Source organism: Anoplopoma fimbria, chromosome 11 (assembly GCF_027596085.1).
Source record: "Anoplopoma fimbria isolate UVic2021 breed Golden Eagle Sablefish chromosome 11, Afim_UVic_2022, whole genome shotgun sequence".
Lineage (NCBI taxonomy): Eukaryota > Metazoa > Chordata > Actinopteri > Perciformes > Anoplopomatidae > Anoplopoma > Anoplopoma fimbria.
The window spans coordinates 6,744,012-6,768,306 of record NC_072459.1 but is presented as its reverse complement, the minus strand read 5'-3'; the positions used below and the strand labels follow the sequence as shown (position 1 = coordinate 6,768,306).

The 24,295-nt window shown below is 37.6% G+C and overlaps 3 protein-coding genes across 3 annotated transcripts; all 3 read left to right on the top strand.

The window, feature by feature from the left end:
• Positions 1-1,030: 1,030 nt before the first annotated feature.
• rundc1 (RUN domain containing 1) lies at positions 1,031-9,143 on the top strand. The gene is made up of 5 exons (XM_054607761.1): positions 1,031-1,609; positions 4,927-5,085; positions 6,116-6,314; positions 6,421-6,516; positions 6,733-9,143. Exons 1-5 carry the CDS (start codon positions 1,217-1,219, stop codon positions 7,593-7,595), a joined length of 1,710 nt encoding a protein of 569 aa, XP_054463736.1. The 5' UTR covers positions 1,031-1,216; the 3' UTR covers positions 7,596-9,143.
• A 2,742-nt stretch (positions 9,144-11,885) lies between these two features.
• rpl27 (ribosomal protein L27) lies at positions 11,886-15,349 on the top strand. Its single transcript, XM_054607128.1, has 5 exons — positions 11,886-11,969; positions 12,485-12,567; positions 13,281-13,450; positions 14,779-14,889; positions 15,300-15,349. The coding sequence occupies exons 2-5, from the start codon at positions 12,487-12,489 to the stop codon at positions 15,346-15,348; spliced, it is 411 nt and encodes a 136-aa protein (XP_054463103.1). The 5' UTR covers positions 11,886-11,969; positions 12,485-12,486; the 3' UTR covers position 15,349.
• A 2,052-nt stretch (positions 15,350-17,401) lies between these two features.
• Positions 17,402-23,464, top strand: ifi35 (interferon-induced protein 35). The gene is made up of 10 exons (XM_054607363.1): positions 17,402-17,463; positions 17,794-17,820; positions 18,850-18,930; positions 19,432-19,590; positions 21,066-21,182; positions 21,263-21,401; positions 21,977-22,086; positions 22,172-22,355; positions 22,596-22,702; positions 22,822-23,464. Exons 2-10 carry the CDS (start codon positions 17,806-17,808, stop codon positions 23,026-23,028), a joined length of 1,119 nt encoding a protein of 372 aa, XP_054463338.1. The 5' UTR covers positions 17,402-17,463; positions 17,794-17,805; the 3' UTR covers positions 23,029-23,464.
• Positions 23,465-24,295: the final 831 nt, after the last annotated feature.

The window sequence follows — 24,295 nt, the reverse complement described above, 5'->3', positions numbered from 1 at the left end:
ATGCAAACTCCACACAGAAGGTTGTCCAGCCCGGGAATTGAACCCAGGCCCCTCTTGCTGTGAGGCGACAGTGCTAACCACTACACCACCGTGCAGCCTTCAAATAAATATGGAAATCAATAAATTAATCTATAGATAAATAAATAAAAGTTAATAATCAAACAGGACATAAATAAATACATATCCTACATTTATTTCTACATTTCTTTTCACTTACATTTATTTATTTCTGTGTCTGTATGCTAATGAGGTGGGAGGTCTTATCCTCTGTCTAACGCGGGATTGGTTACAGGAGTGTAATCGATTCGGGTCTACTACTTCTGTCTGGCTAACGTTATTCAGCATTTATTTATTCATTTCTGTATTTATACATTTATTTATGCATTTATTCCTTGATTTATTTTCACATTTGTATAAGCCTTGATTTATTTTCACATTTGTATAAGCATTTACTATTTTTTTTGTTATTCCTTGATTTATTTTTACATTTGTATAAGCATTTATTCATTTATTTTTTTCCTTGATTTATTTTCACATTTGTATTAGCATTTATTTTTTGTTATTCCTGTATTTATTTATTCATTCATTCATTCATTCATTCATGTATGTATGTATGTATGTATGTATGTATGTATGTATGTATGTATGTATGTATGTATGTATGTATGTATGTATGTATTCATTCATTCATTTATTCATTCATTCATTCATTTATTTATTTATTTATTTATTTATTTATTTATTTATTTATTTATTCATTTATTCATTCATTCATTCATTCATTCATTTGTGTATTTATTTATTAATTCATTCATTCATTCATTCATTCATTCATTCATTTATTTATTTATTTATTTATTTATTCATTTATTCATTTATTTATGTATTTATTTATTTATTTATACTTCTGTCATTTCTCGTCCTCCATACTGGCAGTACGATAAATTATTCAAGAATCTCCATTCTTACGTAATAGGGACGCTTTTATTTTGAAGCCAGTTGTTCTAGAATAGACTTCCGGTGTTTTCCAGCACGCTTGACGTGTCTCTCCGTGATGACGTATGAACCATCCTTCCCAAGATGGCGTTACACCTGTTCCTCCGGCGGTGATCCCTGCTGTTGTCTGCGCAGCGCCAGAAAAAACAAAGCACCAGGAACAGACGGTTAACAAACCGGAAACGTAGTTAAACATCTGGAGTGGAAACAGTCTTTCCAGATGTCCACGGAGGAGCTGTCAGCCTCAGACAGCGAGGCTGCCTTCGCCAGCGCGGGGGAGCGATGGGCACCGGTCGGAGCCGTGGCCAGTCCCGAGGATGAGAGCGGGAGCGGGAGAGCATTGCAGCCGAAGCAGAGAGCCTCGTCCTCGGCCACCGATGAGGAAATGGCCGCCAGGCTGGAGAAGCTGGAGGAGGAGCAGGACCAGCTGAACTCCTCTCTCCTCGCTCTCACCTCCCACTTCGCACAGGTGCAGTTCCGACTGAAGCAGATCGTTCACGCTCAGGCCGAGGAGAAGGAGAGGATGCTGGCCGAGCTGGAGGAGTTCGCCTTCAGAGGATGCCCGCATGTGGTGGGCTGCAGAACCCAGGACCCCAAACAGCTGGAGAACTCGGTGAGGTTTGATACCACAAGCTGTAACCACCATGAAGCCACACACTCTTTCTCACACACATGCAAAGACAAGATGACAGGTGTCAAAACAAGTCATTGGAATAAATAGAATATCCTTGAATTATATAATGGTCCCAATACATACAGTACCAGTCAAAAGTTTGGACACACCTTCTCATTCAACTACTTTGATGGATCTAAAATATAAAACATATTCTGGTTTGTTGAGCATTTGTTTGTTTACCACATAATTCCATATGTGTTCCTTGGGAGATGGGAAATGAAATAAAGTAAATAAGAATATATATAATATAAGGATATTCAATATGAAATCCATACATTATAATACATTAAACTCTACAAATGATTTATGGAAATATTTATGCCAAAGAAATCAATCCAGATATCCAGTAGTGCAACTCCAGCATCCATGATATGTGTAGGCCGACTATAAATAATATAAATATAGGCAATATGGGTATTTAAGTATTTACACCCACTTTACAGTAATTCATGTATCTTAATTGCGATGACTTTAATCATTATACACTTTCAACATATTTGTTAATATATTAAATAATTTATAAAAATATGAAACATGGTGATTACGTAACAAAATAAATCCCTTAAATAATATGCTGTAGTTATCATATATTATAATTATACAAAAAAAATGTTTTTGTAACATTTAATGCAGTATTTTACTTAAAGTACCAGTCAAAAGTTTGGACACACCTTCTCATTCAACTACTTTGATGGATCTAAAATATTAAACATTCTGGTTTGTTGAGCATTTGTTTGTTTACCACATAATTCCATATGTGTTCCTTCATAGTTTGGATGTCTTCAATATTAATCTACAATGTAGAAAAAAATAGGAAGGTGTGTCCAAATTTTTGACTGGTACTGTATAATTGGGATTTTTCATAATAATTGTAACAATAGGTAATACATCTTATTGATATTGCACTTTTCAAAACAAATGATACAAAGTGTTTCACAAGGCAATAGGCACACATGCTTGACCACACACTTGCACATAAACAATACATACAGTAAAACAATGGGACATAATATGAATGATGAACTCGGTGAGGTTTGATACCACAAGCTGTAACCACCATGAAGCCACACACTCATTCACACACATGCAAAGACAAGATGACAGGTGTCAAAACAAGTCATTGGCATAAATAGAATATCCTTGAATTATATAATGGTCCCAATACATACAGTACCAGTCAAAAGTTTGGACACACCTTCTCATTCAATGGTTTTTCTTTATTTATTTTTTTTTTTTTTTACATTGTAGATTAATATTGAAGACATCCAAACTATGAAGGAACACTAATAATAATAATAATAATAAATAAACTTTATTTATATAGCACCTTTTGAAAACAAGGTTTACAAAGTGCTTCGCAGACAAGCCAGCAAAACAGTGCATAAGAAACAAAATGAAATAACAAGTGACAATCAAATAAACAAACAAACAAATAAAATAAATGAAATAATGAAATAAATAAAATCAAGTGATATTGGTAAAATATAGTAAACAAATATAAGATAAAATAACAAGACCAAATGAAAATTAAAATAAAACGACGACATCACATAAAAGCCAATCTGTAAAAATGTGTTTTAAGAAGTGATTTAAAAGAGATTACTGATTCTGCAAGCCTTATCTCCTCCGGCAGGTCATTCCAAAGCCGAGGGGCCCTTATGGCAAAAGCACGGTCGCCTTTGGTTTTAACCAAAGTATGGAATTATGTGGTAAACAAACAAATGCTCAACAAACCAGAATATGTTTTATATTTTAGATTCTTCAAAGTAATTGAATGAGAAGGTGTGTCCAAACTTTTGACTGGTACTGTATAATAATAATATTAATCTTTATTTGTATAGCACATTTCATACAGACTATGGAGCTCAAAGTGCTGCACATTTAATTAATAAAATAAATAAAAACAGAAAACCTTACTTTTACAGAGCAGGCTTTTTGCACTGACATTTTAAGGTCATTCAAAAAATGTAAACAGTTGAATAAAAACTGGAAAACATTTTACATTTAAAATGACAAATAATCAAATAAATTAATAAAGAATGTATAGGCTTTGAATATTACAGCTTTAGGGCTGTAGTGTAGTGTTTACTCCCATGAAAACTGGTGTCTTTGCCAAGAAGCTTGAAAGTGTATGTGTGTGCTGAAAAGATAAGATAATTAATTGATTGGTCAACTGACAGAACAATAATCAGCCGCTATTTTAATAATCGATTAGTGGTTGAAGTTATTTTTGAGGCACTTACAGCCTCTTAACTGAGATAATTTGGTGCCTTTCTTTGTCCTATGTGACAGTTTACTGCATATATTTAGGTTTAATACAACATTTTTCATTTCCCCCATATTCTGACATTTTAAAACAGTAATAATCAATGATTTGAGAAAATAATTGTCTGATAGTCATGTTTTTTATGTGTATTTTTGCCTGTATTAAATAAAAAACCATAATTGATATAATCTATTAATAATGAACGTTAAATGCAGGTCATGTTGATGCTTACAGAGATATTTGACACTTAATATAAACCCACTAATCTACAGTTGGACACTATTCTCACTGATATAAATGCAGACAGACACATGCACAGTGAGTCTTTGTGGTGTTAAACTCTGTATTGATTGGCCTCAGTGGCTCTGAGGTTTCTGATTAAAACTGATTTGAGGTGCGCTTGTTGCGTCACACTCGACGCTGCTCCCCCCACCTCTGCTGTGTTCCCATTGAACTCTTATCTCTGTTGGAAAAAATGCGTTTGTGTGTTGACTCACGGTGCTGCCAGCTCAATGAAAACGCTTCCAGCAGATCGCTATCTGTTTAATAAAGGCTTCTGTGTACACAACCATGTTGAAGCAAGCCGCTTTTTGTCCCTGCCGTTGTTTACGCCCAGCTTCTTTACATTCAGTCTGAACTGAAGTAAATTCTCGGCCTCTTGATCAATTGTTTGGAATTATTTCTCATCTCTCATAACCACCACCCTAAAGGTGTTTTTATGTCATTTTATGCCCTCGTCGCACGCTTTACTTGAAGGGAGATCTGGTGAGTATGAGGCCTGATGTGTCTTTGAGTGTTTGGTTTGTGTATTTTTGTGTAAGTGTTGTGACACAAATACTAAAAGATGCAGCTGGGTAAATGACAAACTGCTGCACAGACCTGCAAATAGCTTAAATATTGATATCAGATGCAAAGCTCCCACATTGGTCAAGATCTATAACACGCTGTTCCCTCTCTCATCATTGTGTGTGTTTCTTTCTCCTGTCAGAGTGAGAGGGAGAAGAGGGAGCGCCTGGAGGCTCAGAGGGAAAAACAGAAGGATCTCATTTTCCAACTGAAGACACAGCTGGATGATCTGGAGCGCTTCGCCTACCAGGAGGGCAGCTACGACTCGCTGCCGCAGTCCGTCGTCATGGAGAGACAGAAGGTGGGATTGTGAGAAATGTACCGATGTACCAAAACACGCCGCTGGGTTTAAATCCCGTCACATGTTGACGGGTCAGATCGGCTACAGCTCGTCTGATCAGCCTTTAATCCTCCTACTTGCATAATGAGAGGTCGAACAGATATGCAACCTTGTGTAAAATCCAAATTATCACGACTTCTGTGTCTGAAATGTTGAGCACATTATGTGGTATTTACCATTTAGTGTTTTTCATACAAAAACGTGGTGCAAATACATTTGGCCAACCCAAAACCTTTAATCGTTTGTATCATTACTCCTTTCCTTTTATTAAACTGAAAATGAAACATCTACCTAACAACTAAGAGTCTACAGCCATGCTGGTGACCATGTTCACTATCTCAGTTTAGCATGTTAGCATACTAACATCTGCTCATTGGCACCAAACACAAAGTAAAGCAGTTGTTCTAACATTTTGTTATAAAACAATATAATCCTGTTCAGGGTCGCGGGGGGCTGGAGCCGATCCCAGCTGACATTTGGAGACTATCGCCAGATTATCGCAGGGTGGACACATATAAAATACATTTTGACCTGATGTGGCCTCTAAATTACATTTCTGTAGACCAAAGCTATTACAATACATCCTATGGAAACCATGAACCCGTTTTCACAGTAACCCATCCAATAGTCAAGATATTTCACTAATTGTCCACCCTATGAGGTGTTTGTGTGTTTAGTGAAATATATTGGTGCTACAGGAAATGTCAGAGGATCACCTAAGTCAGTAGGATTCATCCTCTGGGGATCATAAATGTTTGCACAAATTTTTTGTCAATCCATCAGATTGTTGTTGAGATATGTCAGACCAAAGTGGTGGACAGACCAACACTGCCGTGCTCCTATCATTGCTAAAAAGGACTCAGCTAGTGAATGCAAACTGTTTTTAAGCTTCCAACCAACACACTAAAAATCTACCACTACAAATAAATCCTCCACCTGTGGGAGACACTCAGTCCCGTCTTTAACCTTCAGTCCGTCTAACGCTCTTCAGGTCATCATCGACGAGCTGATCGAAAAGCTGGACGTGAACCTGAACGAGGACATCGGCAACTTGTCGCCCGAGGAGCTGCGACAGAGAGTGGACTCTGCCATCGCTCAGATAGTGAACCCGGCCAGGGTTAAAGAGCAGCTGGTGGATCAGCTCAAAACCCAGATCAGAGACCTGGAGATGTTCATCAACTTCATCCAGGGTACACGGTCTCATATACAGGGATTTCAAGTGGAGTGGAGCAGTGCCTGCTAGTTTGTCTTTAATTTCACAGTTTAATGTTTTAATTTTGCTTTTCTTTCCAAAAGATGAGGTGGGGAATCCTCTCTTATCAGATGGTGGACTCAGCCAGCAGCCACAAGCAGCGGGGGCCAGTGGCAGAACTCCAGGAGTGAAGAAGAAAGGTCAGTCAGTTCATATCATACTCTTACAGCAGATACCATTTAATGTTGTAGTAATAAAGCCAGTAGATTTGGGGTTTAAGATCTGGCTGAATCTGCCCGGCTTCAGAGTGATGACCTCAATGTTTGTTTTTAAAGTTTACTAGAGGTCGTCTCAAAACAACCTGTGTTTCTGTCCAGTATAACTATGTTCTTCTGGTTCTCCACCCCTCTCTGCAGTGGACCCGGAGCAGGCCCAGAAGATGCGAGAGACCGGCCTGCAGCTGATCCAGAAGGCCCTCGCCGTGCTGCAGATCTTCGCTGCCAGCCAGTTCGGCTGCGCGCCCGGCCACCTTCCTCAGAACGTGTGGCCTCAGGAGTCCACCCAGCAGGACTACGGGCCCCTGCTGCAGCGCCTGGAGGCAGCGGTCGATAAGGTGCGAGTGCTGGGCTCGTGCAGACAGCCGTCCCTCGAACACGTCGTCAACTACACCAGCAACGCGGCGCTGGGACCTCGCGACGAGCTGACGGCGTCGGTGCGGAAGGAGCTGGCGATTGCTCTGAAGGACTTGTTGTCTCACGGCCTCTTCTCGCCCTCCCAGACCATGAGTCTCGTTCTGGCCCCCATCTCCTGCCTGCTGCCTTACAGACCAGCCCCACAGACCATGCACCCGTGGGAGCTTTTTGTCAAATACTACCACTCCAAAAACGGGCAGGCCTTCGTGGAGACACCGGCCCGCCAGCTTTCCCAGTCCTTCAGCCTTCCCGTAGGGGGCGGCCCCGTGACCGTCACCCCGAAACAGTCTCTGCTGTGGGCCGTTCACACGGTGCTGAAGGAGCACGGACGCTACAAACGAGGACCGGACACCGAGTTCAAAGCGCTGGTGTGCATGGCTCTGAACGAGCAGCGGCTGGTGTCGTGGCTCAACCTGCTGTGCAAGTCTGGGACCCTCATACACCCGCACTACCAGTCCTGGAGCTACATGGCCCAGACCGGCTTTGAGGGCGCACTGCGCATCCTGGGCCGCATCAGCCACCTCAAATTCGACCTCCCAGTGGACCTGGCCGTCCGGCAGCTGAAGAACATTAAGGATGCGTTCTGAGGAGGCGACGCATCCACGAAAAATAAACAATCAGTCTCAGAAATCAAGTATTTTACCCGCTAAACTACACTGCTGTTACTTGACGTTCAGGACCAAAAGCATGACTTTGTGCTTCAAGTATGTAACATTTTTAAAGGTCATTTAAGTAGCGATTCATCTTTAAGTAAAGTGCAACTATGTGATGTCTTCAGTACATGCATGGATGATGATGTCGTGTGAGCTTCAACCATAATACCCACTATGTTTAAGATGCCAAAATGACAACGCTGCTCGTACTGTAAACATGCCTTAGGGTGGAGATTGAGATTTCCTCACGTTTAGAAAAAGCCTTCCTGACCTTTGCGACCTGTGCTCATCATACCGTATCATTCCCCCCGTGTACATGATAGCATCCTAAGCTATGCAGCTAAGAGAGAGGTTGGATGTGTACAGTAATCTGTACTGTAATGTGTTCGCCACTGAGGCAATTCAGGAAGAAAACTTAATGAGCCGAAACTCGATTGATGTGGTTTCTACACAGCAACGAGAGCATTGTGACGTATCGGCGCTCCGTCGTTAACAGCTAAAAGCGCGTCGACTTCTGTCGTGGCGTTTATTGGTTTGGTGGTAAATCACGTGTAGCAGATCGGTTGCTGTCTTGATGCACTCTTCAGACGTGAAGTTTAAGCGTTGTGTAACATTGTCCACAAATATGCAGCCGTCACCGACTCCATTTTAACACCGCTGAAGTTGTTATCACCTCTTGAACGTTGTGTTTCAGGTGTGTTGGACCCTGTAAGAACTGCTGCTTTCCTTCTATTCCAGGTGTAGTTAAAATGAAAATGAACTGACAGTGATATTGTATGATAAGAGTGATGTAATTGCTTACATCCTGTATGTGACACGATTGTAGGATATAAAAGGTTTCGTTTTGTTTCCTGTTCTTCAGAGAACTTTGTTTTTAACTTCCGGAGACCGCTGAGTTGCACATATTTTATCCTTAAAATACTGAATGTACAAACCATAGATGCTATTAAACTGAGGTTTAGTTCATATCTGCTGTATGTTGAACTGCTGTTTATGGGACTGACACTACAGTTTAGGTGTGCTGAGAAAAGATGATCACTTTGTCTTTATTTCCAGAGATAAAAACCTGTGCACTTTGTGACTTAAATGCACCTGAGACACATTTTAGGCATTTATTTTATGTTGCTGTGTAAATGGAATGTTTGTGTTCTGTTAAGGCTAAGTGTAGTAAATATGCTGCCATATTTAGCTTCCTTTTTTCCCGTTTTTGTTGTTCCGCTGTTTTGTTGTGATTTATGTAAGGAGACATTTATTTATTTATTTATGACATAGCATGGTTTAACTCACCTCTGAAGTAGGTTGAACATATCAGAACACTCTGTTAAAGTAGCTAGGAACACACTGGTTTGTTTAAATTGTGCTGTTTATGTTGTTTTTATTGAGTCACAGATAATATATTGGGATATATGAATTGTGTTTATTTTCTCCTTTTTATTATGTTCAATGCATACCCACAGCTGTAAACAAATTAAACTTAGTCAATGAACCACTCTGCTGCTGTGAGTCTTTATTCTTTCAACTTTATAGAAATCAAAAATTAAAACTTTACACATTATAGATTTTGTTTTGGTTTGTTGAAATGGCAAAGTTTTTCACACAGAACTACGCTGACAGAACATCCTAAACAAGACATCTTTTATACCTTTTCATCGCTTTCAATACATGAAAAATAAATTACAAATACTAAAAGCATTGATAATAAAATTTGCAAATTGTTTTTAATGAGAAAAATAATAATAATAATACTTTCATTTTATATAGCGCTTTTCTAGGTACTCAAAGACGCTTTACATAGGGCGAAGACAAACGAAACAAAAAAAGAACACAAAGGAGCAAACAAAACAAACAAACAGAACATTTTAGTAAAAAAGAAAACTGGAGAAGCTGTGCGGAATGAGTCATGTAGTGGATGGTAGGGAGGGAAAGGGAGCAGGGGTTAGCAGATGAAGGTGAGTTTGAAGAGGTGGGTTTTGAGGGCTTGTTTGAATGATGATAGGGTGGGAGCCTGACGGATGTGGAAAGGGAGGGCGTTCCAGAGGGAGGGTACAGCAACTGAGAAGGCCCTGTCACCCCAGGTCCGGCGCTTGGTCCTGATGGTCTTCAGAGTGTTTGCGCCGGCGGACCTGAGGCAACGGGTTGGGGCGTGGAGGAGGTCTGAAAGGTAGGGAGGGGCCAGGTTGTTTAGGGCTTTGTAGGTGGTGAGTAATATGTTAAAGTCTATCCTGTATTTGACCAGGAGCCAGTGGAGGTTGCGTAGGACCGGGGTGATGTGTTCATAGCGGCGGGTGGAGGTGAGCAGTCGAGCAGCAGAGTTCTGAGCATTTTGAAGTTTATTGAGGATTTTGTTGGGAGAGCCATAGAGGATGCTGGCAGTAGTCGGTTATGAGGGCATGGATGAGAATTTTGGTGGTGGCAGAGGACAGGGAGGGCCGGAGGCGTGCAATGTTCCTGAGGTGAAAGAAGGCAGTTTTGGTGATGTGGTTGGCGTGGGGTAGGAAAGAGAGGGTGGGGTCGAGGATGATTCCGAGGTTGCGGACCTGGGTGGAGGGGGTGACGATGGAGCCATCAATGTTGAGAGAGAAGGTCTGGGCTGAGCGGGTGAGGGAGTTAGGGCCGATGATGAGTATTTCAGATTTATTGCAGTTGAGTTTGAGAAAGTTCTGTTGCATCCATGATTTTATATCAGTGAGACAGGTGGTGAGAGTGGGTGACTGAGGTGATGGTCTTGGAGGAGAAGTAGAGTTGGGTGTCGTCAGCGTAGCAGTGGAAATGGAGACCATGACGATGGATGATTTGTCCAAGGGGAAGGATGTAAATGATGAAGAGGAGGGGACCAAGCACGGAACCTTGGGGGACACCGTGGGTGACTGGGGAGGTGGAGGATTTACAGTTGTTTATGGCAATGAATTGATGTCGGTCTGAGAGATATGAGGTGAACCAGGAGAAAAATAATTCTCCAGCATCCTTCAGACTGTTGTGAATGAAAATGTCTATTGTGTGTCCTTTAACTTCACATTTGTTGGGGTCATTTACAAATATTGAATTAAATATAAAAATGGTTAAGGGATATTTAAGATTTTGAAATTTATTAAAAAAAATCCACCTAGATAAATTCCCCTTTTTCTGTAAAAATAATTCCTTATATCTTCATGTTTTTTTACAGTTACATTAAAGTCACTAAATACTTTGAAGCTCAATGTTTTGCATACAGACTATATGATCAGTTAATGAAATATAATTATTTGTTATAGATTAAATACACAACAGTATATAAAGTAGTTAAAATTAGCTCTACTTTAACCAGCTACAACAACGAATGCTGCACATACTCTAATGTATGAATACAATAATATATAATATCACAGTGACATAAGGTCATTCTGCATAATATTGTACTTTTACTCCGTTACATATATTTGTTAATCTCTGCAGGTTCAGATTAAGAATACAAAATAAAATGATCAAATACATGATCACATTATATTTTTAATTATAAACGTATTGAGCCTCGGAGGATCAAGCGGATAGCTTCAACATTAAAGTAATGAACACATTGATGCATCAATATCTATAACACAATATTATAATATATGTTATTCTCATAGACTGGGTCATTCTGTATGGTGAGTACTTTTACTTTTGGTACTTTAGTTTATTGTGAAGCTTACTTGTAGTATTTTTACACTGTGGAATTGTTACTTTACCACGCCTATGGAATAAGCTCCCGTAGAAGATCAGGGCCTTAGACTCCCTCACCGCTTTTAAATCAAATCTTAAAACTCACCTGTTCCTCTCTGCCTTCCCCTTAGGTCTTGGCTTTGTGTGGTTTAGATTACATTTCTTGGGTAGTTGTTCAGTTTTACTAGATATTCTTAGATTTGATTAGGATTAAATGAATTAATTAATTTTATTTTTTATTTGTTTTTAGCGTTTTATTATTATATTTGATTATTGTGATTGTTTTTACCCTGTACAGCACCTTGAGATTTCATTGTATTTTAAAGTGTGCTATATAAATAAAATCCATTATTATTATTATTATTTAGTATTTGTACCTTCTAAACTATCTTCCATTACGGCATTAAATACAAAAATAAAACTTTTTTTTTTTTTTTAAGTGAACATTGTAGCATCCAAGCGATGTGTTACATTTTTTTTTTTTTAATATAATAAATAAATAAATTAAAACGGAGTCTTTACGAGCCGAAAACTACACCCGGAAGTGATGTATGTCTCTCCGTGGTGTCAAAGGTCAAAAAAACCTTCTCGGCTTCCTTTCCTGTTAGCGGTGGCCGTAGAACAGCATCAGTGAGTGAAATTTCCCTACGAACAATCTTCCACCATCGCTCCAAATCTGAGCAATTTAACAGTTTTCATCGCTGCACACTTACGACAAAGACTCTTTTACATCAGATCAGTCTGTTATTTTCGTGTATTTTAAATTGAAAAAGGTAGAAAATGATTGTTTATTGCACCGCTTCGTCTCCGTAGCGCTCATTCCAACATGGCAGTCTCCATCGGAGCCGTCTGTTACAGAGGCTGTTTGTCCGTGTGAATACTATATATACTGTGCCATGTAGTTTTAACACAACTTAAACATCGTCCCCATAGCGTGTGTAAGAGTAAAATATAATGTTTTAATCTCTAAAAACTGTTTTATAGAGCTTCCCTAGCTCGATGCTAATGCTAGCTCAGCCGGCTAACCAGGCAGGGGACGCATAAACGTGTCGTCAGGTCGCAGCGTTGGTTGTTAAGTGTTGCTTGTGAAGTATTGAATACACTGTGGTGCTTCAGAGGTTTGACTATATTTTGTTTGTTTGCAGATATGGGCAAGTTCATGAAGCCTGGGAAGGTGGTGATGGTCCTAGCTGGACGCTACGCCGGACGCAAAGCTGTCATCGTCAAGGTAAAAACATGTCTCTATGTGGAGGCGATCTGCTGCTTATGTTGTGGCAGAAAGTCAATGAAGAGACGCAGATCTTGGAGTTTGCAACCAGCTGGGATATTTTATTGCAGATGAGCTTACAACAAAATCCAACACGTTCATCCTTTCATCATATCTTATATACTTTTGTGGTCATCCCACCAGCCAATCACACCATGCCAAGTGGACCATAACAAAACACATCTGGTCCTCTTCTTACATCTTGTTCTTAAATGTCACGATAACCTTTTTGGCAATACAGCTTATCCTTCCACCGGCCAGGTTATTCTTATTTCCTGGCACGACGTTACCTCTGTCATGGGAATTGCAAAGAATAACAACTTGTTCTTGACAAGTCAACTTATTTCCACAGATGATCTTAACAACCAGGTTATTGGGGTTCAACATAACAGGTTCTATATATGGCTATAAAGTTGTATACCAAATAGATTTTCCTCAACATATCATCCATTGACCCCCGCACTGACTTCATACAACCTTTATCAGATAGATTTTCCTCAACACTTAATGGGCCAGCAAAGACACGACAGATGTCCCTGAACATGTAGATACTCAGTGGACATATAGAAGTTATTTTCCACATTTAAATGTGAGGTAAATAATGTGTTCTGTTGTGTGTGTATGGATCGTGTCTGCCTGTTACTAATTTGATTTGACTTCTTGTGTCTTTGCAGAACATTGATGATGGCACAACCGACCGTCCTTACAGCCACGCTCTGGTCGCAGGCATCGACCGCTATCCCCGCAAGGTGACCACAACCATGGGCAAGAAGAAGATCGCCAAGAGGTCCAAGATCAAGGCCTTCGTCAAGGTGTTCAACTACAACCACCTGATGCCCACCAGGTCAGTGTCCTTTGTCTGCACACATTTCCTGTGATTTGGGGTGTTTTATTGTCCTACTGCTTGTTTTATTGATGTGTGGCAGCAAACTTGGTGTCTGTTCTCCAACAATACAAACCTGGTGGCAGTTGATAAAACAAAATATGTGGTGCAAAATAAGTGATGCACTTTAACACTTATAACAATGGACTTGAAACAAACTTTGTGAACTCAATCGTGTAAAATTTGTAAGTCGCTGTGTTAGATTATATATATGATGCGCTGATTTAAAAAAAAAGCTACATATAGGGCAGGGTGATAGTTTAACAAGATCATTTATAGGTTTTCAATAGAATCACGTGATTAATCATATATTGAGATATCACAACACACATTACGTTGTTTATACAGATAAAAGCACATACTTGAAACATTTTCTCAAATCTTATTATTTTGCAGTAAGGTTCTGCTGGGGGGAAAAAATACACCGACGCAGAGACTAGCTTCATTCTAGTCTTTCTGTTTTGTCTATGGGTCACATACTGTAACCATCGGCATTACTGGCTACCAACCAGCTGAAATGAACCTAATCACAGACATTCCAAACATTGACAAACTTGTTGACATGTAGAACATAGTTTATGCATTTGCTTTGCGCACATTGTACCTGTAGGTGTCCAACAAATTCTATATTTTTCCTTTTTAAAAGAGGTATAGCGCACTCTTTGAGAAACTCATACTGCGAACCCTTGGAAGACATTTTAAGATCAGATGCAGGAATCCTTTCTGCTTGTTATTTTTTAATTAAGACAAGCTATTGATAGGTTGTGTAATTGAGATTAGAGATGTAAATGTAACGATGGCTTTTTAAGGAAATGTAAATCTGAATATACTCCGACACAGGATGCCATTCTGGAGCAATATAAACATGACAAATAATGATACTTAAACCTTGTAGATCAGCGCTCACTTGCATGTTGACAAGTACTTTGAATTGAAAAATGTTCCATGTTGAAAGTGTTTTGCCTAAAATGTCGCTCCTTACTAAGCTGTACAACTCCAAGTTTAAATCCTCTGGATGTATTAGATGTGAACTGATAACACATAGATTTGATTAGTGGGTTTATAATCTGATTACTAGTTTGTTTTGCAACAACCAATAAGAATCTGAGCTGTGATAAAGTAACGCTCATCATCTTTAGGTATCATCCAGCTGCTCTTTGAAGCCATTTGATTTGTTTCTAAAGTAAAACTGCTCAGACGGAATAAAGATACATTCTGCTCAATAAACCTTCCTCAGATAACTGGAGGGTTTAAATAACAATTTTTCCTCAATGCTCTGTTTCCTTCAGATACTCTGTTGATATTCCTCTGGACAAAACTGTCGTCAACAAGGACGTCTTCAGGGATCCTGCCCTCAAGCGCAAAGCCAGGCGGGAGGCCAAGGTCAAGTTTGAGGAGAGGTGAGTCTGCGTTACGATGGATTCTCAAGTTCAGTGTGCATTAAATCCACATGTTGTGATTGGATGATCAGAGAACATTCAGGCAAATAACGGCAGAGTGGCGTCTCTTAACTATTAAGATCCAGTGTTCAAATAGAGAGGCTGTTTTCGCCGCATGCTGTCATCCTTTGTGGGAGAGAAAACGCCTGTCAATCATAGAACGATGTCATTTGTGCATAATATATTGTGTTTTAGTGTATTAATCCTGCTGGCAAAAAAGCCTGCCATGATTTCTAGTTAATGAGATACTTTTTAGATAAGTAGCCCAGATTTGATGAAGATAACTTTGGTCATGTATCAACAGTTTCTCCCCTCAGTTCTTTGTGTTTATCAGAGCAAATGTGCTAAACTTGTGTTTCTTCTGTTTTCAGGTACAAGACTGGCAAAAACAAGTGGTTCTTCCAGAAGCTCAGATTCTAACTTCACCCGGTTTCACAAATAAATGTTTAAAAAATTTATATTTGACTGCTGACTCATTTTCTTTATTTTTTAAGTATATTTAATGTCTCTGCCAAGTTCCCCAGTCTGGATGATTATTGGTCTGATTCATATGGTACTTTTAAAAAATCCTTTTGAAATGGAGTTACTCTTTGCTGTCCCAAGGTGTAACCACACAACCTAAAATAACTTTTGATGTTGAATATATTGACACAAAAGTCAAACTGTTGTGATCACTTGACCATGTGGGATTTCAACCTTTTCTTTCATTGACATTAAATCAATTTGAATATTAATAAATAAATTATATTTATACTTCAAAAACATTGATGCACCTCATATCTTCTCACTTAACAAGCTCTCTATGACATTCTACACAAATAACAACATGGTGACATTTAAACCTGCTTTGTAGTTGAGAATACATCAAATACATTAAAATCTAGCTACAATCTTGTAAAATATTTAAGTTCTATATTTGAAGATTGGCACAAAGTCAGTTTTCAGTATCAATGTGGGAATATTACATTAAAGAAATTCCTTTTAGTCCCTGTGTGTTCTTTATAAACCCACACGGGTTATTTCTTCTCTTGTTTTTACAATTTATTTGTCCAGCATTAAAAAGTTCCGTAAATAAAAGATGATCCTTGTTCCAAAAACGGGTTTGGTTTCTTTAAACTGACCGATGTGTTGTATGAGGTAGTTTTACTTTATGTACATTAAAGAGATGTAAACATTTCATGAGCGGTGATTGAAAGTAAAAAAGAACATTTATTTAAGTTTATTTTTTAAGTACTTGACTGGCGTATTCATATGTTATGTGTGGTCTCCATCTGTTATGTTACAACTTAAGTTGATTCATACTTTTAGATAATTATTTTGACGAACAATTATTTATTTAAAAATGTTTTATACACTATTCAATGGAAGTTCAAATCAGATCAACTTTAAGAGTAAAATACTGCTTGCAAAAAGTTTACTAATAGATTCAGAAATAATACAATGTAAAATATAACACTTGTGCAGACATCATTTACATAAGAAGTACTTTTACATTTGATACTTAAGAAATGTACTTACTTAAGAAAATCCTAATACCTGTACCTGAGAATGTTAATTTTTACTTGTAACTTTTTACATTGTGGTACTTTTACTTAAGATGAGGATCTGACTAATTTTCCCACTACTGTTTTATGAGCTGATATAATTATATACTTATACATTATATACAAAATGTAGGAATCTACAGGTACTTTACCCAGCATTTCCATTTTCTGTTAATTTATACTTCTACTCTAATACATTTATTGAATAACAGATTCATACTATTGATACGTAATGTAAATCACCTAATAAATAAATCATATGTATTTTTAGGTTATAGGTTAAGCTTCCCAACAGTTTATAAAGATTTTAAAATCAACCCAACTTTTACCATCTGTAACATTAAAGTGTTGAACACATTAACGCATAAATAAATATAATCCAGTGATGTATTTCTAAAAAAGGCCATTGTGCATAGTGTTTACTTTTTGTAAGAATTGTTATGATGCAAATACTATTGTATTTAGATTTTGAATGCAGGACTTTTACTTATATGAAAATATTTCTACACTATGGTATTGCTACTTTTACTTTATTCAAAAGATCAGAGTACTTCTTACACCAGTGGCTTTGAACGTAACTAGTAACTACAGATGCAAGATATTTAGAGTAAAAAAATATATATTTTTGTAGCGAGAATAATAAATAATGGGGACTAGTTAACCTTGCGGAGTGATCGGGGACTCAAGTGGAGTCTGAGCGGTAGAATATGACTAATAACAATAATTAAAATAAAGCTCAATAACTGAGGATGCTCGAACAGACTGGTCATAAAATATTACATTAATGATAATAATAAATACATAAATAAATAAAATATTAGTTGTGATATTCATAATTAAAATCCACTCCTAGTCACCTGATCTGCTTTTCCCTGTTTTCAATATTTCCACACGGCTGCAGCGCCCCCTAAAGGCGGAACAAGAGACGTTCAGGGCTGCTGGGGAAAAGAAACCGAAAGAAAAACTTCATAGCACATATCGTCGACTGGAGGTAAGTTCTTTACCAACAGCTTTTTCATGAAAAACAACAATATATGCCAAGTTTATTCCAACACATTAATACAACGATAACATGAAGGTTTTCAGAAACTACAAGTCTCGTTTCTCATGACTTATCTAAAGTTATTCCCACGTTTTTAAAGATTATTCTAAGAGGTTTCAGACGCTTTGCTTATCTGAAAGTAAAGCCTAAAGTGTATCGTTATGAGTTCATAGTTTGACAGTCTATTGTCCTTATTGACGCACATGGTAAAAATGACCTTTAATACACTGACTTTTACTAACAACATGCAAGAAACTGATATGTTTTGATTTATTCCAGATAACTTTCACTATGTCGTCAGATGAGGTGAGACGTCAGTTTTCATGTTGTTGTTCTTCCTTGTTGTTGAAGATGTACAGTACCAGTCAAAAGTTTGGACACACCTTCTCATTCAACTACTCTGAAGAATCTAAAATATAAAACATATTCTGGTTTGTTGAGCATTTGTTTGTTTACCACATAATTCCATATGTGTTCCTTCATAGTTTGGATGTCTTCAATATTAATCTACAATGTAGAAAAAAATAAAGAAAAACCATTGAATGAGAAGAATGAGTGTCCAAACTTTTGACTGGTGCTGTATATTACACAAGATTATTCACTAAATGTATCTGTAATGTTCCTGAAACATTCTTTATATTTTTTGCTTTTAACAAATCGTTGCAGTCAGAGATGGAAGAAGTTATTGCTCAGAAATAATACGAGAAAGGCATTAGAAATACCACAGTGTAGAAATACTTTATTACAAGTAAAAAGGTACAAAAGTATTAGCATCAAAATATCAAAGTACTCATTCTGTCGAATGGCCCAATTTTACAATAATATATATATATATATATATTGTATTGCTGGATTATAATTACAATTATTGATGCATTTATGTTTCAATCACTTTATTGTTGCAGCTCATAAAAGTGGAGCACATTTTAATACATTTTAATACTGCTGGGTAGATTAATCTATAATATTACATCATGATTTATTTGTTGTTATTTTATTGTTTTTATATTTTGCATTAATAATCTGAATATGCTAAGTAACTGAATCTTTAAATAAATGTAGTGGTGTTAAAGTATAAAGTGGAATCAAATTGAAATACTCAAGTAAAGTATAAGTATATCCAAACTGTGCCTAAGCACAGTGAATTAACTTTCCATCACTGATCATAATATTCATTTCACTTGTAAGATTATTACTAATTTGTCCTCCTAAAATATCTAGCCAACTAAAATCATCCCTGCTTTATACACCCTGGGTCTTGATGGATCATAAACATATATATAATGTCATTTATTAATTAATTTATTTTTCTAATCATGTGTCCTTGTCTTTCAGGATTTCTCTTTGGTGACTGATGACATAAAGCCATCCAAGGACAGCTTGGAGGAAACAAAGGCTTTAATCGCAAACTACAAGGTGCACTGAAACTCATCAGAGAGTAGTTTAGTGTTTTACTATAGAACAGATTATACGTACATAGTTATGCTTATATATGAAAACAGAATGTTCAAATTTAGAAAAAAATATGTGTGACATTTAAATTAAATATTGATAAATTTTGATGTATACGAGAGATGTAACTCACACAGATTAAAATTGATCTAAATGCCATATTCTACGCAAGTTTATTGTCATAACGTTTTGTACAAAAGGAAGTCATGAAAAAATCTAAAATAAAATATAGATCGTAATGTATGGTTTTGAGGACATCGTTTGAATATAATCTGTGTGATTAAATTAAAATTATATCGAAGTGACACTGTACAACCTGGCAACCCTTACTGTCGAGCTCTGGTATGAAAGGATGCATGTGTTTGCTTACCTTAGTAAAGTACACTAAGTTATGGTACAAATAAAAAAAAAAAACAGAACACTACAGAGACAAGATGTTAGTGAATGCAACTTGTGTGTCCACAGAAAAAATATGCACAGCTGGTCCAGGAGCAGCGTGAGCTGGCCACCAGCAGAGACGACCAGCGAGAAATGACTCAGAAGTTCAAGCAGCGCTCCGTCAAACTGGTCCAGGAGCTGAAAGAGGACCAGCGCTTGTACGAAGAAAATATTGCAAATGAAAAGGTATGACTCTATGATAAAGTCCTAAAAGTGTTCAGTTCTTGTTGTTGCGTCACTTGAATGTTTCAACTTCGTTTTGCAGAGTGATTGTTTTCACAGTCGTCTTCTGGATAGAAGATGTTTCTCTGAAAGGAATAAATGTTGTTTAAGGAATTTTTAACTAGAGGATGGAACAATAAAGGTCACCCATTATTATTGCCATCATAGTTTTTTTTATTTCTGAAGGGGATCTTTAAAGCTACATCAAATATGAATCAATATTTAGTTACTGCATTGCCTAATTATCACCTCAAATGTCTTATTTTAGTTATTGTTCAGCTTCAAAAGTGACAGATTTTCCTCGGGTCAGTGGGCGGTTCTTGGTTTTGTCTTACCTGTTTACAGTTTGATCTGAGATCAAGAGCTTAATGAGCAGTGATTGACAGCTGCATTAGAGAATGCTGTGCTCTGATTGGTTGTTTCTCTTTTGGCGTTATGGAATCTTACAAATGCCATCAGGAGCACTGAGAGGAGGCAGAGGAACCTGTTTTTTTATTTTCAGATTATCTGCCTCATGTAATACTGCCAGGATACAATGAAAGTTTGAGTACTTATGACAACAAATATTTGTATTTAAGTTACCGACTGTAGCTTAAAGGTGTTCTGAATCAATCGTGGTAATGTGACTGAGATTTGACAACATTGTACTAACATATTATAGAATGAAACTGGTGCTGGGTTTTAAACTTTAAAAGCAAGTAACACTTTTGGCCTTGTCCCAGGTGTTTTTTCCCATCAGCTGTCAAAGGTAAACACATGTGACACTGATGAGAGTGTTACCAGAAGTGCATCACACCTGAAAGTTTCAACCAGCTGAGAAAAAGATTTTAATAACCTGAACATATTGAAATATCACAAACAATTAACAAATAAGCCAAAACAAAATGTACCAAAAAGGTTTACCAGTCAATAGATGGATATACTTCAGTGTATTAATAGTTTGAAACAGGATTTAGATCATTGCATGATACTAAAACTCCACTGAAGCAAGAACAAGAACAACAAAAAGAATACATTAATTCAGGTTAAAACTTTCTCATGGACACAAGTATTTATTATTCCTTTAATATGTAAATAATCAGCAGGACTGCATCACATTCATACACTGACTTGAGAAGATCCTTATTTTATTTTTGGGTTCTTTATTTAGTATTCTATTTTATTTTAGTAAAGATACCAAGTATGCATAGTCTTGGAACAGTATTTATGTTGCAGCTTTAGGAACCGTTAAAACATGGTTAACAATTAAAAATGAAAAGTAAAAATGCATTATAAAAAAGCGGGTTTTAAAAAAGTCAGAAAATATGCGAAAAATATACGAAATAATACAATAAAATACTTTAAGGCCTTTGCTTAACACATTTTCATTTTAAATATGTGTACCATGGATTAGAGGTTGCTTTATGCTTTGCTGTACCTGAAGTGTTTCTCGCCTGCAGACCAAGGTGATCTCGATGCAGCAGGAGGAGAGCGAGTTGATGAAGGAGATCCTGAAAGTTCAGGAAGCTCTGAAGGGGGAGGAGGCACAAAACGACCATCTGAAGCAGCAGGCTAACGTACGTTTGTCTCACCTTAACACGCCGCCGCCGGCAGCCGATCCATCACACGTCAGTAAACCCGTCACTTTGGATTTCAGGTGTTCACTGGCGTACCGGAGAGGCTGGTGGTGTTCAGGGGCTCGACAGGAAGCGAAGCCGACACATTTGAAATGAAGCCACACATAGTTTACCCGATGGAGGGTGGGACGGTACTGGTTACATTCGAGGAGGAAGTAGGTGAGTTTGTCGGCAAGTTTTTCATTAATCTGCATTCTTTAGAGCAAGAATCTGTGTATTTGTTTGTGAGATTGTCCAGAGTGAGATCTGTGGGATTCTGCCAAAAAAGTACTTTTTTGCTATTGTTAGTAATGTTAAAAAAAAAAAAAAAAAAAAAAAACACTGATCCTTCTCAATAAAGCTACAACATACAGGATTAAAGATGGAACATAAAAACAGAGGAATGCTATTAGCCACTGAATAACACAAATTTATTCATCAAACATTTTATTTTGTTATTGAAGCTGTTTTTTGACAAAAACAAGTACATAGATTGTTTGACAATTTCCTCTCATCATGTGAGGCAACAGCCCAGAAGGTGTTAAAATTAGGGAGTAAAAAGTATAAAATAATTAGTTGTCATGGTAACTTGATATCACAGGAAAGTCCTGTCCCATTCGTATTTACACCATTTCAAGCCCTTCAAAATACATTTGAACATGCCAGTAAATTATCTTAATGGGAAATACTGCCATGTTCTATCATGGTTGACTGGTAGTGTTGATATATAACTCCCATATTCCTCCTGTCATCAGTGGCCTCTAAAGTCCTGGACATGAAGAAGCATCGGGTGGAGCTGGGATCAGAGTGCAGCATCACTGCGGAGGCCCGGCCGGTTCAGCTGATGCTGCCCAGGCTGGTGGAGGTAAAACAAATACCCTCTTCACTCACCCCTTGAGGGAGATCAGTACCCGTATTAATATCCTGTGTCCGTCTGTCTGGTCCTGCAGCTTGACTCTGAGGTGAGTCCTCAGCACATTTTAATCTCCAACCTGCCCAAGCTGGAGACTGACATGCTGCTGAACAAGCTGGAGATCCACTTCTCCAAGAGAAAACATGGAGGCGGAGAGGTGGACAACTGTGAAATGCTGCATGACTCTGAGACCGTGGTTATCACATTTGTGGAGAAAGACAGTGAGCGAGCTTCTGTTCTTAATATTTATGATTATTACGGAGAATAGCTCAAAGTTATTTGTGGGAATTTCCCTTTCGAGGTTATTATTCAGAACAATTGGAGACTACAGATGATTGTAAAATATGAATCCACATGTTTTTTGGAGAACTACTTTTTCAACTGCACAGACAGCAGCATGTTACGTCTAGACAGCATGTTTTGGTCTGAATCCCAGCTGATGAAACCTTTTCTACCACCAGTTGCCAGAGGTTTGACGGATAAAGAGCACCATGAAGTGAAGATACAACAGAAGATGCACAAAGTCAGGGTGACTCCTTTTCTCAACGGAAAGATTACAAACTTACGGGTGAGCATGTGTTTGGAGAGAAGACGCTCTCCACGATGTTCGGTTGTTGTCACTGTCTTTAAAAAAATGTCGGAGTTGTAATATTGTTTTTTGGTTTTTTTTAAACCTTTCCCTTCCAGACCGAGATGACGGTTTGTCGTCGGACGGTACTGTTGACGGGGATACCCGACGTCATGGAGCGGGAGACCCTGCAGGATCTGCTGGAGATCCACTTCCAGAAAAGTACCAATGGCGGAGGAGAGATCGAAGCCTTCCTCTACAACCCGCTGGGTCAGCACATCTCGGCCGTGTTCGAGGGCGTCTCCACAGAACGAGAGGAGGAGTAAGATGTATATTTATCACGGTCACCTCTCAGGTTCAGGGTGAAATCCTCTGACGTAAAGACGGCATCCACCCGGCATGATTCCATCTTAAACTCTGTTTTCAAACCTTTTGGGATAAGAGTTTTTATAATCTAGTATAAAATAATGTTTAAAACTTTGTATAAAAAACTGAACAAAATATTTTACTCCTTGGGCTGCTGGTGATATCAATTTGGAAAATTAAAAAACTTAAACTATTTTGTCTAGTTATTCAAAATAGAAATGAATGACAATGGCAATTACAGTGTGATTATGATGATGCATTAATCTCATTGATCAACATTTTTTTAATTTTAGCAGTTTTATTACATAAAAATGTCAATAGCCTGCTGTAACACATTATCGCTTTATTCATTAAACTGTTGTGAAATAATAAAATTGGTGAAAAAACATAAAACAAGCTTTCTTGTGGTGAGTTAGCTGAACGCTAACCAGACTAACAGCTAACCCAACTCTAGCAAGTAAAATTATTAAATGCATTTCCCAAAATTGCAAACTATTCCTCTTATTATTATTATTATATTGGTAACAAAGTCTTAACAGTTTTTATTTAATTGAATAAGTTCGACTGAAAATTCAAAGAGGTAAATGCATTTTGTGTGCATTTCGCAAATAGTTCCATTTATTCTTATTGCCCAAAATTACAAATAAAAAAATTGTCTCAGAGGGCTTTACTATAAAAACTTTAGTTATGAAAAGTGAAATTGTTAAAAACAGTATGGCTGTTTAACGACCAGTGGTGCCCTTTGTGTGCATCCGTACTGGGTGAAGCAAAGGGAGCAAAAGAGGAACAAAAATGAACAGGCAGAAATGTTTTATTTGTTGCTTTTTTTATGTAAAAGTTAAAGCTTCATTATGATAATTTTTAAAATAACAGCATTCACAAGTTTAAACCCACCGTTTTGATCGGCCTCACATCCTGGTTAATTATTGAAAGTAATCAAGTTTTATTTCATCTGTTGATACGGACACACGATCACTAGAAGGACCCAGCATCACTAGAAGGGTGGACTCACATAACTTTAGGCCATTGTTCAGACGGCCCACCTGGCTCAGACATATTACACTAATGCCAAACTATATTTTGTCTTATGATGACTTTTGATGACATACTGTACTATCATTTTTTTTACGACATACTATACTATGACTTTTTTGATGTTTTTATGACATTCTATTGTAGGGTTTAAAAAAAAACCTAGGATACTAAACTATGACTTTTTGATGACAT

Coding starts and splice junctions, on each gene's coding strand:
- rundc1 (XM_054607761.1), top strand. CDS start 1,217: ATGTCCACGGAGGAGCTGTCAGCCTCAGACAGCGAGGCTGCCTTCGCC. Junction 1,610..4,926: donor CCAAACAGCTGGAGAACTCG/GTGAGGTTTGAT, acceptor TTCTCCTGTCAG/AGTGAGAGGGAGAAGAGGGA. Junction 6,315..6,420: donor GTTCATCAACTTCATCCAGG/GTACACGGTCTC, acceptor TCTTTCCAAAAG/ATGAGGTGGGGAATCCTCTC.
- rpl27 (XM_054607128.1), top strand. CDS start 12,487: ATGGGCAAGTTCATGAAGCCTGGGAAGGTGGTGATGGTCCTAGCTGGA. Junction 13,451..14,778: donor AACCACCTGATGCCCACCAG/GTCAGTGTCCTT, acceptor TGTTTCCTTCAG/ATACTCTGTTGATATTCCTC. Junction 14,890..15,299: donor AAGGTCAAGTTTGAGGAGAG/GTGAGTCTGCGT, acceptor TTCTGTTTTCAG/GTACAAGACTGGCAAAAACA.
- ifi35 (XM_054607363.1), top strand. Junction 18,931..19,431: donor CTTTAATCGCAAACTACAAG/GTGCACTGAAAC, acceptor GTGTGTCCACAG/AAAAAATATGCACAGCTGGT. Junction 19,591..21,065: donor AAAATATTGCAAATGAAAAG/GTATGACTCTAT, acceptor TCTCGCCTGCAG/ACCAAGGTGATCTCGATGCA.